This window comes from Phaenicophaeus curvirostris, chromosome 23 (assembly GCF_032191515.1).
Source record: "Phaenicophaeus curvirostris isolate KB17595 chromosome 23, BPBGC_Pcur_1.0, whole genome shotgun sequence".
Taxonomy (NCBI): Eukaryota; Metazoa; Chordata; class Aves; order Cuculiformes; family Cuculidae; genus Phaenicophaeus; species Phaenicophaeus curvirostris.
This window is the reverse complement of record NC_091414.1, coordinates 1,223,164-1,239,102: the sequence shown is the minus strand read 5'-3', so window position 1 is coordinate 1,239,102 and position 15,939 is coordinate 1,223,164. Positions and strand designations below refer to the sequence as shown.

The 15,939-nt window shown below is 51.2% G+C and overlaps 1 protein-coding gene across 3 annotated transcripts in view; it reads left to right on the top strand.

Moving 5' to 3' along the window:
- CSMD2 (CUB and Sushi multiple domains 2) overlaps window positions 1–15,939 on the top strand; it is a 277,897-nt gene that overhangs the window by 240,012 nt on the left and 21,946 nt on the right. For all 3 annotated transcript variants that reach the window (XM_069875476.1, XM_069875478.1, XM_069875479.1), the window contains 8 exons: window positions 471–659; window positions 5,345–5,530; window positions 5,826–6,020; window positions 7,323–7,496; window positions 7,851–8,024; window positions 10,920–11,093; window positions 11,859–12,047; window positions 14,575–14,748. In XM_069875476.1, the coding sequence (XP_069731577.1) occupies window positions 471–659; window positions 5,345–5,530; window positions 5,826–6,020; window positions 7,323–7,496; window positions 7,851–8,024; window positions 10,920–11,093; window positions 11,859–12,047; window positions 14,575–14,748 (1,455 nt within the window). The remainder of the gene's footprint in view (window positions 1–470; window positions 660–5,344; window positions 5,531–5,825; window positions 6,021–7,322; window positions 7,497–7,850; window positions 8,025–10,919; window positions 11,094–11,858; window positions 12,048–14,574; window positions 14,749–15,939) is intronic.

The window sequence follows — 15,939 nt, the reverse complement described above, 5'->3', positions numbered from 1 at the left end:
TTGTGCTCCTGGTCAGGTGTTCTGCCACCTCTCCAGAGGAACAGGACCCCAGGGAGTCTCCGTTCCTCATTCAGCACAAAACCACTGCTGGATACTCAATGTTTGCTGAGAATTCCTGGGAATTAATTACTGTCTTTGGGTACTTAGCAAATCTTAATTAATGGAAGTTAGAAAACTGGGTTGAGAACTTGCCAGTGTGTCATAAATAAATAATGACTTTACTCAGTAAATGAATTAAGTAATATTTAATTATCAGAAATTAGTCTTTATTTCTAGAGCCGAGTGAAACTTGGACAGTAGTGCTGCCCGCTCTCCCCCTTTGACTTTGTATTTATCCATCACGAGTTCTCTATTTCTTGTACAGCCTGAGGTTATGGTGAGCACGCTGTAACTCCGGAGAACAGGAAGGGCATTTGTCTTGATAAAGCCCAGCCAATGATTTATTTATTTCCCTCTGCCCTTCTCTCCAGCTCCGTACTGCAGCCTCCCGCAGCCACCGGCCCACGGGCTGATCCTCAGCCAGACAGGGCTGCGCCCTGGCAGCTCCATCCGCTTCGGCTGTGACATCGGCTACCGGCTGGTGGGGCACAGCACCACCACCTGCACCCAGCACCCCCAGGGCTACTTCCACTGGAAAGAAGCCATCCCCCTGTGCCAAGGTGAGAGCAGGCAAATGGATCGTTACGAGGTTCCAGAGTCCTCGGAAGGACTGAAGGAAATGCAGGAGATGTAAAAACCTGCTGTAATTCCCTCCCCGGTGCCTGCTGAGAACAGGCTTTGAGCTGCGGGTGGGCAGTGGTGCCCAAGGGCTCCTCTGAATCCAAGGCCTTGGGCATCGATGAGCAAGGAGGGAAGGGAGTCATTGGGCTAATTGTGGCCTGGGAGAGAAAAAGAAGCATCTGTGCAAAGGCTGTAGGAATGTTTGAACTCTCAGTGAAGAGCCAGCCAAGCCTTGGTTAAGGGCAGAAGCTATAGCTTGCAAGAATCAGGAAAGGCTGGCAGGGCCATGGCTCCAGCAGGGTTTTAGTGACTGGAATTTCCTTTGGTATTTCTGGAAGTGCCCTTTTAGAGCTGCGTCTTTCAGCGGGGGCTGAGAAATTTCTTGGGATTCTGATGGTGCCCAGTTTCCGTTGGCTTCATGTAAGATTTAGACATGTAGTTGTTCTTTCCACATCTCCTCCTAATTAACCGTAATCTTTATGACATATCATACTTGGCGCAGGGCTCCTTCCAGGCGTGGGAGTGAGGGGAGAACGGGGCAGTGTGCCCCAGGGGCTGTGCTTCGGTGCTGTTCCATCTCCCTCACTGTGTTCTGTGTCTGATTGCACCTTTTTCTCAGCCTGCCAATCATCCCTGTTCCTTTGTGTTGATAGAATGCCTGTCTTTATTCTGATGAAGCCTTTCAGTGCCTTTGAACATTCATCCACGTTCCAAGGGGACAGAGCGCTGGGGATTAATATTGCATTGACTTCCCTGGAAAGTAGCCAGAGAGTGGAGACAGTGTAGGCAAAATCTCATTGCAGTGTCTGCATTGTTGTCAGTCCAAGCCATGAGGAAAAGCAGGATTATTTAGTGTGGGAAGGACCAAGGAGCCTTGGAAAATCTCTTCTGTGCTCTGGAATCAATTGGTCTCTTGAAATTGCCCAGTCGTGCAGCTCAAGGGTGGGTTTGTGCTATGGGTGCTTCCATCCTTTTGGAGCCCTCTCCAGGCTGGATTTATTTAAAGGTGAACGAAAAGGAGGAAACCACAACCAAGCCACCCAGTCCCATTGGCAATGGGAATCTGGGCATGAGCTGAGAGTGATTTAGCCCACACGATAGAGCGAATGGGCACAAACGCTGACTGCTGGAAGGAGCAGATGTAAGACCAGCGAGTGCGAGGGGCTGTCATGGCAACTGTGCCTCCTGAATCTTTAGCCCAGCGTAAGGAATTTCTCTGATGTACTGTGTCTCTTTCTAAGGAAAAGCCTGTAATGAAGAATAGGTACAAATGCAGCTCAGTCCTTCCTGCCCTGGTGTGCTGGAATTCTTCTTTGGGAAAGTCTCCTCCTCTCTCTGTTTTTACATTAGGAATCTTAATACTGTCCCATGGTTATCAAGTGCCTTGCGAAGGATGCAGCAGGTGAGCAAGTTGCAGTGAGCTGGAGCTGTAGGAGAATCCATGGCAGAGCAGCTCCCCCGCCTGGCCTCCAGCAGCCGATAGCCAGGGCTTGCTCCGCTCTCCTTGCCCACTTCAGCTTCATAAAATCCAACAGCACTTTGCTTTATTCTTTTATTCTTTATTCAAAGCCAACTGGCAACCTCTTGTTTTGGGCTGCACTCAGTTTCTCTTGGTTTCTGGTGGCCAGGACCACATGACAGGGCTTTGGGAACACTGCAGGAATGGCTCACACGATCAGCTGTGTCAGGAGGAAGGAACCAGAGTACTTGCAAACACATGGTCTGGTTATGACATTTCCCATAGCTCCCTTCGGCCAGCGCATAATCCTCTTCCCCTTCCCAGTCCCCTCTGAATAATCTTTACTACATGCTCCATCCTAGCTGACATTTGTGGAAGCAGCAGAGAATATTCTGCAGGGAACAATCCTGCATTGATACAATGAAGGGGAACACGAGATGATCTAATGTGCCTTTTCCATCCCCGCTGCCTATTAGTAAGTTGCTTTGTTTTTGGAATCCCAGCTGCAGATTTGCTTTCATAGCCTCTGTCCCTTTTCCTAGCACATCATCTTCCTGCAGGCAGTTTTTGTCCCTCTGAACCCCTGTAAGTGCTTCTTTTTCCCTGGACCGTGCTCTCCATGGGTCTCCAAGCCAAATGCTGCTTTGCTTTCCCCTGGAGCAACGATTCTTTTTTGTCATCTCTGATTCTGGTGGATTTGAGCCTTTGGAGCAGATGCTGAGTTTATCGCCACCACAACAATCCAGCTTCTCTGCTTTCTGCAGGGCTCTGTAAATAAAAAATTAACTAATACCAACGTTGTGCTCAAGGATGCTGGATTTGCAGGGAAGGAAGGATCCTGCCACAGGTGCAGCGCAGCAGACGTTGCAGCCCCAGTTGGCTCTCCCTGCCCAGTCATCTTTGTTTTGTAGCCCAACCAGCTGCAGGTGAGGAAAGCAATAGCTTTGGGTTTGGTTTTTTTTACATCTGTTGGCTTAATGACATTTTTAGTTAACTGCAGCTGGCCTAGAGGCACTGAATTATTGCTGACTTCTGTACCAGGGAAGGGCTTACGCAATGGGAAGACTCTAAATGATCAAACAGACCACTTGAGAGGTGGACAGGGAGCAGGCAGGACCTGATCTAGCGGGATGGCCCTGCCCATAGCAGGGAGGTTGGAGCTAAGTGATCTTTAAGATCTCTTCCAACCCAAACTATTCTATGATTCTATGACCAGGCAGCAGCCAGTCGTCCTTTCCTCAGGCAGGGAAATGAAGGTGAGTGGCAGCTCAGCCTCCCTGCCCAGGAGCACTGGTCTACTTTCACGCCGTGTCCCTCCCTGTCAGTCCCTCCACCTCGGTTTCCTGGTGACAAATGAGAGGGGGGGAGTTTTAGCAAAGCGTGAGGCTGCAGAAGAGGATTGAAGGGAGAAAGGAGAAGGCTTTGCTTGGGTCAGTGGTGTGGGAAGGGGGTCGGCGTTCTCAGCAGCCTCTTCGATGGGATGCGACAGCAGGAAGGAGTGATTAGAGAGCTGCCGGGCAGGAGCGAAAGGGTAGGACTTACCAGGTCCCCTCTTCTTCTGCCTCAGAGTGAAATTGGTATTCAGCGTGGCTGCTTGTCTAGACACCCAGCCTTGTAGAGAGATTCGCCAAGCTCCTTAGCTCGATGAAGTGACATACGTGTGATTATCATTTCAACCAGGGATGTGCCTGATCGTGCTAATACGAGCCTGCTGAATTACTCACACCTATTAGCAACACCAGCATCTGCAAGGTGCAGTGTTACTGGGCTCTGGGCTGGGGCTCCGGCCGCTCACATAGCAGTGTGGGATAACGGTGTTGTGGACCTTGAGCGGTAGAAGGTTCCAGTGTTTGTGCTGATGCTGTGCGCAGTAAATCCAGTCCCTCCTTTTCCGTGCTCAGCGGGGTCCGTGTCACCAGAAGGTGACTTTTCAGACTGTCTCACCCCCGTTTGCCTGCAGAGGGAATAACAGGAAGGTGAATGTGTGTTGAAGTGTCAGCATGTGGCTCAGGAGACATAGACTCAGCCTCCAGCTCATCCATTAGCTGAGTGGGAGCAGCTCAGGCTGCTCAGGGAAGGAATAGATTTCCTTTAGAGTGCAGTAAAAATGCAGACAATTGTTTGGGTTAGGTGTTGGCATCCAAATCAGTGCTTGCCAGCCGGCTCTGCTCATCTCGATGCGCCGCAGAGGCTGTTGGCAGCCCCGCTGGCTGCTGGTCTCAGGCTGCTCTTCCCTCGGGTCACCCTGTGGGCTGCGCGTCTCCAACCTGAGCGAGACGGGCTCACTCCAGAGCCAAAATTCAGAGGGTTTGGAACCTGTGGTGGCTTTAGGGCAGGTCTGAGCTTGATTTCCCAGCACTTCTGAATGCTGATAGAGGGAAAAAATCAGCTCTGAGTGGCAGACTCTCAGTGCTGGTGTTCCCAGTGGTAGAGGAGAGGGTACTGGCGCTTGTCACATCTTACAAAACCCTCGCAGCGTAAATGAATGTGATTCCAGTCTGTATTAGGCTGCTGCTCATATCTCTGTAACCTGCTGGTCCCCTTGCTGCCCTGCTCGGCCGCTCTTGTGGTGGTGGGACCGAGGATCTCGGCAGGCGCAGCATGGAGCATCTTTTCCCAGGTGCTGCCATCTCGAGCAGCCGGTTGGCATTGTGCCTGTTGATCAGTTTTTCCCCTGAATTCCCTCCTTACCTTCTCAGCCGTAATGCTAAATTTAGCCTTCCTTCTGCCACAACATAATTATACAATTTGCTGCCTTATGTAATCCAGAAGTGCTGCTGGAAAGGGCTTTCAGGTTGTTGATGCTGTGGGATGTAAATACAAAACGTTATTGCTATCTAATCCTTTATCTCTGTGTGAAAACTCTGAATCCTGTGTTGATGCATTTTGTATCACAGATATTAGAGAAAGCGCCAGCCGGAGTCTCTTCCAGTAGAAATCAGTATTCGACGCTGGCTTTGCTGCCACCACACCGATAGGCAGGAGTTGAAAATCTGATCCTCTGGGAAAGGGGCATTCATTGCAGCCTCGGGGTTCAGCGGGGGCTGGAGCTCTTGTGAACAGGAGAGCTTGGGAGCTGGGCTTTCAGCTCGCTCGCCACAAATCCGTGATAATATGGGAAGCTGGTTGATTTCTCAGTTGCGCTCTTCTCCCTCTCCTTCCCAGCTCTCTCCTGCGGAGTTCCCAGAGCCCCAAAGAACGGAATCGTCTTTGGGAAGGAGTACACGGTGGGCACGAGAGCCGTGTACCACTGCAACCAGGGCTTCCAGCTGCAGCCTGGGGAGGAGCCCAGCGCCGAGTGCCTGCAGGCCGGCCAGTGGAGCAACGGCAACCAGCCCCCGCAGTGCGTGGGTGAGTGCGGCAGCGCCCCGCGGGGGGCTGGGGAGCCCATTCAGGGGTGTATTCCAGCTCTAGCATGGCTTTGCCTCACACATGCAGTAGCTGGCACGCAGAGTTTCTCATCCTGCATAACTTGGGTCTGATGCTCCCTCTCATGGTGCGTTGGTTTTCCACCTGTGAAACAGAGATGCTCGCACGGCCCTGTTGTTAAAAGTTCACTGAAACGCCCTGAAGCGCCTCGGAACTGAACACCTACTAACCCCTTTGTCTCATTTCTTCTCCCTGGCTCACCACGGCTGGTCTCTAGCTGTCACCTGTCCCGATATCAGCAGCATCGCGGTGGAGCACGGCCGGTGGCGCCTGACCTACGAGATCCAGTACCACTACAACGCCCAGCTGATGCTCATCTGCGACCCTGGGTACTACTACACGGGCCAGCGGGTCATCAGGTGCCAAGCCAACGGGACGTGGAGCATTGGTGAACCGATGCCCACCTGTAAAAGTAAGAACCAAGGCTCCGGAGCTGCACTGGGTCAGGCTGGCATCACGGGGTGTTCTGTAGGGGATGGGGTTTCTGTTTGCCATTCAGTGGGTGTGTGACATGCAAACATACCACAGCTCTGGCTGCTTTTGGTGGTGTTGGAGGGTGTGGCTGCAGAACTGCTCTGGAGAAGAGAGTTTGGATGCAAAGAGAGGTCATCTGTTGAGCTGGTTCGTGATTTAATCTGAAGTTCTGTGAGAACTGAAGCCCATTCACTCATCAATTGCTGTCAGGTCCCAGCAGGTTCGCTGTCACTGGCACCAGATGCTCTGAAGTTTGCTTTTAAGAAAGAAAACAAAAAGAAATCTGACTTAAGCCCTAACTTCTTCCCATTCTGCGTAAGCACCAGGTTTACAAGGGCAACAGTATCACCTGTAAATCAGAACCACTCTTGGCAAACCAGCAGCTCTCGCTCAGTTGTTCTGAGGTGACTGCTCAGCTTTGGATCCTGTCTTTTGTCAGAGGTGGAGGATTTTTCTCTCTCCAAGTGTCAAGAGAGACAGGAAATTTTCTCCTTTGGAATGGCAGCTTCCCCTTCCCTCCTGCCTCCCTTTGTTTCTAGATACACCTGCCGGCTTTGGTGACAGATGCAGTTTTACTCCCACGAGCTCTTCCACCAGATCCGGGAGCGTGAGCCTGACCCCACTTTATTTCTTCACCGTTATTGCCACCTAAATTCAAATGACAGGATCTTGGCAAGGCGCTAAGGTCAGGAGCGCCCAGTGTGAGCCTCTTGATTTCTTGCTGAGTGTGAAAGCTCCAGAGGGTTTGCAGATCTTAAAGGTGGATAAAATAAGGAGCTGAAGTTTGTGTTTGGAAGGGCTCCTGGCCAGGCTCCAGCTGCCCCCGCAGACCAGACTTCTGGCTGGTTGTCCTCTGTGGGACTGAGCTTTGGACGGCAGCTCTGTCCTGGAAGTGTGAGGAGGAAGCTGGATGCACTTTCTGATTTGAAACCTTGTCCCATTTTGTGGCTTTTCTGGAAGTCCGATGTCCCAGCTGTGCTGTCCTGTCCTGTGTCTGACCAGGAGCCCCTCCCCAGTTTTCCTGGAGCCCCTTTCAGTACTGGAAGCTGCTTTAAGGTCTCCCTGGAGACTGTTCTTCTCCAGGCTGACCAACCCCAACTACATTATCCATGTAACTGTTTAATAGTCTTTCCTACTCATTTCTGACTCCAATAATAATTTGTGGTAAGCGTCAGTGAGTGCATTTCTGTAAAAAGCTCCCTGCCTGCCCTCACTTACTGTACTCTGGGATCTCTTTCAGTCATCTCCTGCGGAGACCTGCCGACTCCACCCAACGGGAACAAGATCGGCACGCTGACCAGCTACGGGGCCACAGCGATCTTCTCCTGCAACACCGGCTACACGCTGGTCGGGTCCCGTGTGCGGGAGTGCATGGCCAACGGCCTCTGGAGCGGAGCAGAAGTGCGATGTCTGGGTGAGCATCTGTAGAGTCTGGGGGGTTTGGGAAACAGTCTGAGTTGCCTTTTAGGAGGGAAGAGGAATTTTAGGTACCGATTCAAGATCCCAGGTGAGGCCTCGGCATTGCTGACGCTGTAGGGTTTTAAGTAGATATAAAAAGGAAGCAGGCTTTGATCCTGACTGCTCGGCAGATGCAAGGTGGTTTGAGATTGGGGAGCTTTAAAAATGATATGTTGTTTTTATTGCTGCTCTGGTTTTATTTATGGCTGCGGAGTCTCGAATTCAGATCCAGCAGCCAGGCAGGGGGCTGTGTGCTGCCTCCAGGAGGGGCAGACACCTGCTCATGCTAATTCTTGTCTCCCTCGTGCAGCGGGGCACTGCGGTGTTCCCAGTCCCATCGTCAACGGGCAGATCAACGGGGAGAACTACAACTACCGCGGCAGCGTGGTTTATCAGTGCAACCCCGGCTTCCGCCTCATCGGGATGTCTGTGCGCATCTGCCAGCAGGATCACCGCTGGTCTGGGAAGACGCCTGTCTGTGTGCGTAAGTATGTTGTCAGCTTTCTTTAGCCCCGGTGGCAGTCAGAGGACGGGAGCACGTGGACAACCCTCGTTCAGGCTCTGCACCCCCAGCTCCTTTGCACACACACGGTGACAAGCGTCTCCCGTAGTGGGGAGCTGAGGTGTGGCAGGAGGGGCATCACTCAAATCCTGCCTGCTTTGCAGCTTTCCTCTGTTTTCAGTTACACCTTCCTTTGGTGTTTTTCGTATGCTGAGTTTCTGCTGGGTGAGCCCAGTTGCAGGTGCAGTTTCTGGAGGGCCCACCCTTTATTGGGACACAGGGAGATTAAAGGCAGATGTAGCCCTGCTGAGCACACCACAGTTGTCTCCGAGACCCGCGCTCTGTACCAGAGGAAACTCAGTCTCTCTCCTCCTCTGATTCACATTCACGAGTCACCTTGCACAGGTTCTCGTTTATCTTTCCAGTAAATAAGCTAATTAAGAAAGTCTCGAGAAGTCTAAGGTGTTAATAAGTTTAAGCATCACCTTATCAATGGGCAGTGGCATCCATGCGTTTCCTATCATGATTCAGTTGTTTTGCTTTCAGTCTCTCCTGGTTTTAAGCGTTATGTGCCGAGGCACAATAATAACAGGGAGGTATCAATGAATGTGCAGATGCCAGCCCGAAAATGAGAAACAAACTGAAGTTGTCAAGGTTAGCAGCGACTCCAAAATTTGGAAGACGTCTAGGATTCTGTATGAGCTTTTTAGGAAAAGAATTTTTGGAAAGGCCACCTCTGGGTCTGTGGGTAGGTTTGTCTGAGGATGCTCTGTTGAGTAAGTTTTAATTTACTTTTACCTGCCAAGTGCATGCACTCTGACCTTGGACCACCAATCATATTCGAGAATCACAGAATGGTTTGAGTCAGAAGGGACCCCAAAGCCCATCCAGTCCCACCCCTGCCATGGGCAGGGACACCTCCCACTGGATCAGGGGCTCCAAGCCCCATCCAGCCTGGCCTTGAACCCCTCCAGCGATGGGGCAGCCACCCCTGCTCTGGGCAACCTGGGCCAGGGCCTCCCCACCCTCACAGGAAGACATTTCTTCCCAAGATCTCATCTCAATCTCCCCTCTTTCTGCTCAAAACCATTCTCCCTTGTCCTGTCCCTGCCCTCCCTGATCAAGAGCCCCTCCCCAGCTTTCCCTCTTACATTGCTAGGGGTCCTCGTGCTGCCAGGCAGATTGATGGAAATGCAGGATTTTCTAAACATTCGTTTTCTTCATCTTGTTTCTTTCAGCCCTTTATCACGCAGATGAATGTTACATGTCTATGTCTGTTTTCTGACTCTGGAGCCAGTGCAGGGCTGGTTCCCGTGCGGTGCCTTTGTTTGGCTCCGCTTCGTGCCTGCGTCTGACTCCGGCACCTGAGAGCCACCAGGCTTCTGTGCAGGGATTTGTAAAGGTGTCTCCTGTGCAGCAGTTGGCCTGGAAGTTATTACGCTACATCAGGCCTTCTGGACAACATAAATTTAATGTCGTTAAAGCGGAGCACTGTTGGGCTCTGAAATGAGATGCCTTGAGGCTTTATTGCTTCTGAAGAATCTCGGGACACTGTGTGTGTTACCACATTATAATTTCCTATTGTCCTGATATTTTCTCTTTAAAACTGCTACAGAATGCCTCTTTTTGATCCGTGCCAGCTGCAGGGAGCCTCTTCTTTTCTGGGACAGAATCTGTCACCGGTTTCAAAACACGTATAATTGTATTCAGGATTCCCTCGGAGAAGCCGGCATCTGCTTCCCACAGCACTGGAAGGCTATCTGGCTTCATATTTTTCAGACCTTTACCTGTCACCAGCTTGCATGAGGAATAAATTCCCATCCCTGTGGCACAGTCCAGCCCTGGCAGTCAAACGTGTTATGGATCTTTGGTGGGAAATTCATCTTCCCCTCCAGCTCGTGGCTTTGGCAGCTGTACAGCTGAATCGCTGGACTTCTGCTGATGGGCTATTGCCCCGTTTCAGCGCGACAATAATCAATATTGCTTTGCCCTCTTCTCTCAGGAGATATCACATTCCTTAGGCAGCCGAAAATCCCTGTATGGCATATCCTGACATTCCTTTTGCGCAGCAAAATCACTGCTGTGCTCGAAGCAAAGGTCTCCGGGCATCACTCGCCGCAGGGTTACATCCTCCCTGGATCGCTCTCCGCTGAGGTACCAGCAGAGCAGCCCAGCCAAAAGCACTTTGAATGCCAGTATTTCTGTGCTCACTGCTGCTCCAGCCGCTCCCTCTCTGCTTCCCTTCAGTGCAGCTCAGACTGGGATCCTCCAGCCCTTTTCCTCATCGCTGGCCCAAGCTAACACCAGCCACAGGAACAAGAACTGCACAAAGTCCTCATTACAAGGATTTAGAAATAAAGGTTTTCCCCCTTAAAGCAGGAAGCTTGAAGCTTTCTAGGCCATATGTTAGAACCCTGATTTCTGTCATATTTTTCTTCTGTTTTAACCATCCCTCCAGGTGTAACTTTTTACTGCAGCGAGCATACGTCTGCCTTACACCAGGGAGAGAGGAGAACAGCAGGTTTCATGGCTGTGTATGTGATGCCCAGGGTAATGTGAGGCCAGAGATTAATAGCGGGAGCTGGGAATTTTGAAGAGGAGCTCTGGGGATTTGCAGTGTAAGTCGGGAGGATGCTGGCACTCAGCTGCTTAGAGAGTGATTCAGAGAATTTCTTACGCCAGTAAAATGAACAAAGGTACCGTGCTCTCAACTTGATTCGGTATTTCAGCAAAGCTGCCGCAAACCTTTGAAGTCAGCATGGATTTGAGGGTTGATGTGGGGATGTTTTTTACGGTCGCCTTCCTTGGGAAGTTCTTCCAATGGACAAGCCACATTCTTCCAGGGAAAAAAGTAACATCTCCAATTTCTGCTTGTAGCCATCACTTGCGGGCACCCTGGCAACCCTGCCAACGGCTTGACCCAAGGGAATCAGTTCAATCTGAACGACGTGGCCAAGTTTGTGTGCAGCACTGGGTACCGCCTGGAGGGAGCATCGCAGTCGCAGTGCTTGGCCAACGGCCAGTGGAGCAGCACCCTGCCCGCCTGCCGCGGTGAGTCGCCCGCCTCCACCTTCCTGCAGGCAAATCAGACCTGTCTGCGCCTTCCTCACTGGTTACTCCGGGTTCCTAATACCCAGCTGTCATAAATTCACGTAAAGTAAATCATGCGGTTCCTCAGGAACGTACGAGCGATGCTTGAGCTCTGAGGGCTCTGTAAATCTCATGCAATAAACTGGTTTTCCCTTGGGTTTCTCTCAGAGCTGTTGAGGGACCCTACCCAGCTCTGCATCCTGAAATGTGTTGTGAGTGGGGAGGACACAAGAAAACATCAAGCCAGACCTAGACCAGTTTAGCAGTTTACGGTCTTTGTGCAGAGCCCTTTCTCCTCTAGGCTGCCCTACGTCCATTGGTGTTAGCACTCGAGCTCACTTACCAAATTCCCTCCCCTCCCTGCACTCCCTCCCTCCCTCCGTACTCCCTTAATCCAGTATTGCTGTCGATGCTGATGCTCTGTCAGTCCAGAAATCTGTTCTTCTCAACTGGCTGATGTCAGTCCAGGTCTGGGGCCAAAGAGCAAGGCTCTGCTGCTGAGCCTCACGTGGCAGAGCAGGAGCTTCTCCTCCTGTTTTTCCTTTTAATTAGGTTTTTCACTATTTCCGCCCCAAAGAATCTTTGAAAAACAATTTAATTTAAAACCCTCTTAAATTGTGGAATATGTGATTTGCAATTTTTTCACCTTTCCCCGCTCATTTTTGGAGACTCCTTTGTTACACCCTTGGTTCTGTATTTTTTTTTGTTGTTGTTATTTGTTTGCAGTTGTAAACTGTACTGACCCTGGGCACCTGGAAAACAGCATCCGTCAAGTGCAGCCGAGTGGTCCGCACAGATTCAGCTTTGGAACAACTGTCTCATATCAGTGCAGCCACGGATATTACTTGTTGGGCACTCATGTCCTTACCTGTCAGGGCGATGGCACTTGGGACCGTGCCCTCCCACAGTGTCTTTGTAAGTTCTTCCGAATAATCCACCGAGGTGTCCGTCCTATGGGGTTCGGCCGAACGGCCACATCAAAAGTTGGGATCCAAAGCCCTTTGTAATCCAAGGGAATCATTCCATCACCTTCCCTGCCCTCTGGATCCTGCCCACAGAAGGAGAATCTGTGGTCTGAGGGGAGAAACCCTGCTAGGCTGAGGTGGTTTCCTCTGCGAGGAAAAGGCTGCTCAGCTGAGGTTTGCTGGTTCCTGCTAGGCTGAGGTGGCTTCCTCTGCGAGGAGAAGGCTGCTCAGCTGAGATTTGCTGGTTCCATGCAGCTCCAGCAAAAATATTGCAGGTGGAGAAGGGCAGCAGAACTTCTGCCACAACAATCTTCTTAGGGAACAGCCTGTGACTGGCCTGGCTGAGGGCAGAGGGTAGTTAGCACCCTTGAGGCACGGCTGGTTTTCCATACACCCAGTCGTCCTCGTGGCTCTGGGAGAGGGAAACACGGGTATGACGGTGAAGGAAATGTAGCTGTTATGCTACATCTGCTGTGATGCAGCTGCTGAAGAGAACTTGCTTCCTGGCCCTTACTCTGTGTCTTTCTTCCAGTATCCTGGCCCTTTCTTCTGCTGGGGTTTGCAGGGAGAATTGGGAGGTTCTAGGGGAAGAGATTTTCCCAGTAGCATAGGAAACCTCTGCATGGAACGACACGTAATGCTCACGGTCACGTTTTGTGGCAGTAATTCCTAGTGCAGGCGTCCAGGCATCGTATGGAAGGTGTCCGTGCTGTTGTTCCTATTTTACATTGAGGGAAACCAAGCTCCAAAGTGGATTTGGAGTTGAGATGGGGCTGCTCCCGCCTCAGCCTCACCGGGCAGCTTGTCCTTCAGGAGTTGAAAGCGGTGGCCGTCCCTGGTTACCTGGCATAACCAGTCGCTAATGCAGTCAGAAATGGAGCTCCTTAAGTTCAAATCGGCTGAGCTGTTCCAAAGCCATGATTGTTTCTTTTTTTCCCGCTTGATCCCTCGACACCCAGTCACACACAGTAGTTTTTGGCACGTTTTCCTTCCCTTTCAGCTGCATGCCACCTTCTCGTGCCTGCAGCACCCTGCCTGGGCCCCAGGGAATGGGCAAGTGATGAGGGTGTGTAGGGCAGCCGCAGGGACCTTTAGAGATCTGGGACCTGATCCCTCAGGCTCCCTCAGCTCACAGCTTTCCAGCTAAGTCAAAGTAATCTCCTTCATAAAATGTCGAGCATCCCTTGACTTGGAGGATTTGTGGGCATTCTCGAAACTGGAAACTCAGGTCAGTCTGATTATCTGGATTCACGGGCTTAATAGTTTAAAGGGAAAAAAAAAAAGAGGTGTTTGCATGCCTGTTTCCTTTGTGTTGAATTTAAGCTGTGCTCAGTGCTGAAACCCATCCAGTACCACTTTGAAGTGTTTATAGCTGGGTACCCAGGTACTTTCTTAACCATAAATTAAGAGGGTTGATGCCAGACAAGCTTGGGTTGTGAACATTGTCTCCTGCCTGTTTCTGAGGAGAGAGCAAAACGGAGCTGATCCCCTTTGAGGGTGGGAGAGCGAGTCCAATCAGTGAAGTATCCAGCAGCAGAGCCCAACCCATCAGAAGAAACAGCCTTCACACTGTGTACCTAAATCCTTTAAAAACCTTGTTACCGCTGCAGGTTTTAAGCGTAGCTGTGTCTGCTGGAGTATCTGTTATTAAATTGTTAGTTACAGCGTGAGTTTAAGTATTAGCTATCAAAGCCATTTCCTTGCGAAGCGTCCTTGGTTTTAGTCACAGCTCTGCACCACTATATTTCAATGCCCACGTGCCCAAACGTACGCGTGCTCTCCTTTTTATTGAAGCATACATCATGTTTTCTGCCTAATGCCACGATTGGTATTTTTAGACTCTAGCAGAGGGGGAGAATATCTCCGTTATAGATGCTTTCCTTTGGAAACCAAGCGGTGCATGGTCTTGGCGCTGAGCATCCCCATCCCAACGTGTCTAATAGCCCTGAGATCTGTCAGTGTATTTGTCAACAGCCTTGCTGTCTTCACTCTGATTGCTAAGCTAAAGTAAACCTATTAATTATCGTTAGCGGTGGCTTTTTACTAGCGACGGTCAAGCAAGCGGTGCTCCAAATCTGCCAGGATAACATGCTGAGGTGTGACACAGCATCAATTGCTCTGTGGCGCTGCCAGGGGTGGGTGAGCTTGTGCATGGAAATATTCCTATTTAAGGAGGAATGGGTTTTGCAAGGAAGCTGCAAAATGCCTGTCAGTGTCAGGACTAGGCTTTTAGGCTCAAATCCTTGGCAGTTTTTCTGGGATGAGCTTGTGTTCCCATGAAGGAGACTGATGGGAGGTCTGCTCTGCCAGACCCGTGCTGTGGCGTGAGCCACTGGGGGTTCGGTGGGTCTGGAACAGACAAGCGGGTTTGAGCTGCCGAGGTCTCTTGCGGCGACCTCAAACACCCCATACGTAGCCTTTGAACGAGCATCACGGGCAGTTTGCTCGTGGCTGAAGCTGCTGCATCTCTCTTGCAGTGGTCTCGTGCGGCCACCCCGGCTCCCCGCCCCACGCGCAGATCTCGGGTGACAAATACACCGTGGGCTCCGTGGTGCGATACAGCTGCCTGGGGAAGCGCACGCTGATCGGCAACTCCACCCGCATGTGCCAGCTGGACGGGCGCTGGAGCGGCTCCCTGCCGCACTGCTCAGGTGAGGGGGGCTTCGGGAGCGAGGGATGGGGCCTCCCACCCTCCACTGCCCCTTTGGATCCTGCGAGGGGGCAGCCTGGTGCAAAAGGGCACACGCTACAGAGGGAGGTTGTGGAAGACTCTGAAAATCACTGCGTCTCAGCTATCCAGTCTTCTGCAACTTGGATGATAAGCACTGGCAGGGAGTAAACCACTCAGTTTGCAAGACAAGAAATAAATGGCTGCAGCAAACGTTTGTGGTGGGAGGTGTGCTGCAGCCTGCTGCTTTCCAGCTTTCGCCAAGCAGAGCCTGCTCAGGATGAACGTGTCACGCAAAATCAGATCCCTGCATCCTGTCAACAGCACCTGACCCTCTTTCTCATGCATTCCAATAAAAGAAGTCCGTGCGGCTCCTTTCCAGGGCCTGACATCGGCTGTCGGGGCACCACAGCACTCCCAGGTCTGGACAAGGCAAGTGGAAGCCAATACAATGAGTTTCCACATCAGCAGCACCTCTGCCGAGAGTGGTGTGGCAACAGGAGTCTATTGGAAATGTCCTGCTAAGCCAGTGTCCCTGCTGAGACAGAGTTGGGTTGAAGTCCAGGGAGATGCAATGAGATGCAGTTGCTGAACCTTCCTGAGATCAGGATGCTGGGATCTTAGCTGGTGGCCTACAGTGGAAGGAAGGGTGCTGAATATCTGGCAGGATGCTGTGCGGAGCCCTCCCCACGCCACCCCAGTTCTTTATCCGTGAAGAGCACGCAGGCAGATGAAATAGGAATTAGCTGGAGCAAAGCATTTGGGACAAGTGTTAATTTTTAATTATGCCACTTAGGTTTAGCAGCTCCACTTGACCAAGTTTAACCTCTGCTTTGGAAGGGGAAATCAGGCACAGTCATTCTCCTGTTTCAAAGCTCTATCTGCAGAGCTGGGTTCTTCATCTGTAGCTGCTTGGAAGGGTTTTCTGCTCTAATTCGTGCCTTTTCCCCATGTGGTTTTCCCTGTCTCTCCTGTCATCTCTATGGGTGGGTTTTTGGAAGCATTTGGTGTTTTTCTGACTGGTTCCCACTGACGTCTGTTGGATGGGTTTGGTTTTTTTTCTGAATGACTTCATGGGGGCAGCTTTAGGTCAAGGCAGGGGAATATCTAGCACCTCAGAACCATGATTCCCACCGAAAGGCTTGGGAAGAAGCTCCTCTCTTGCCCCAGACAT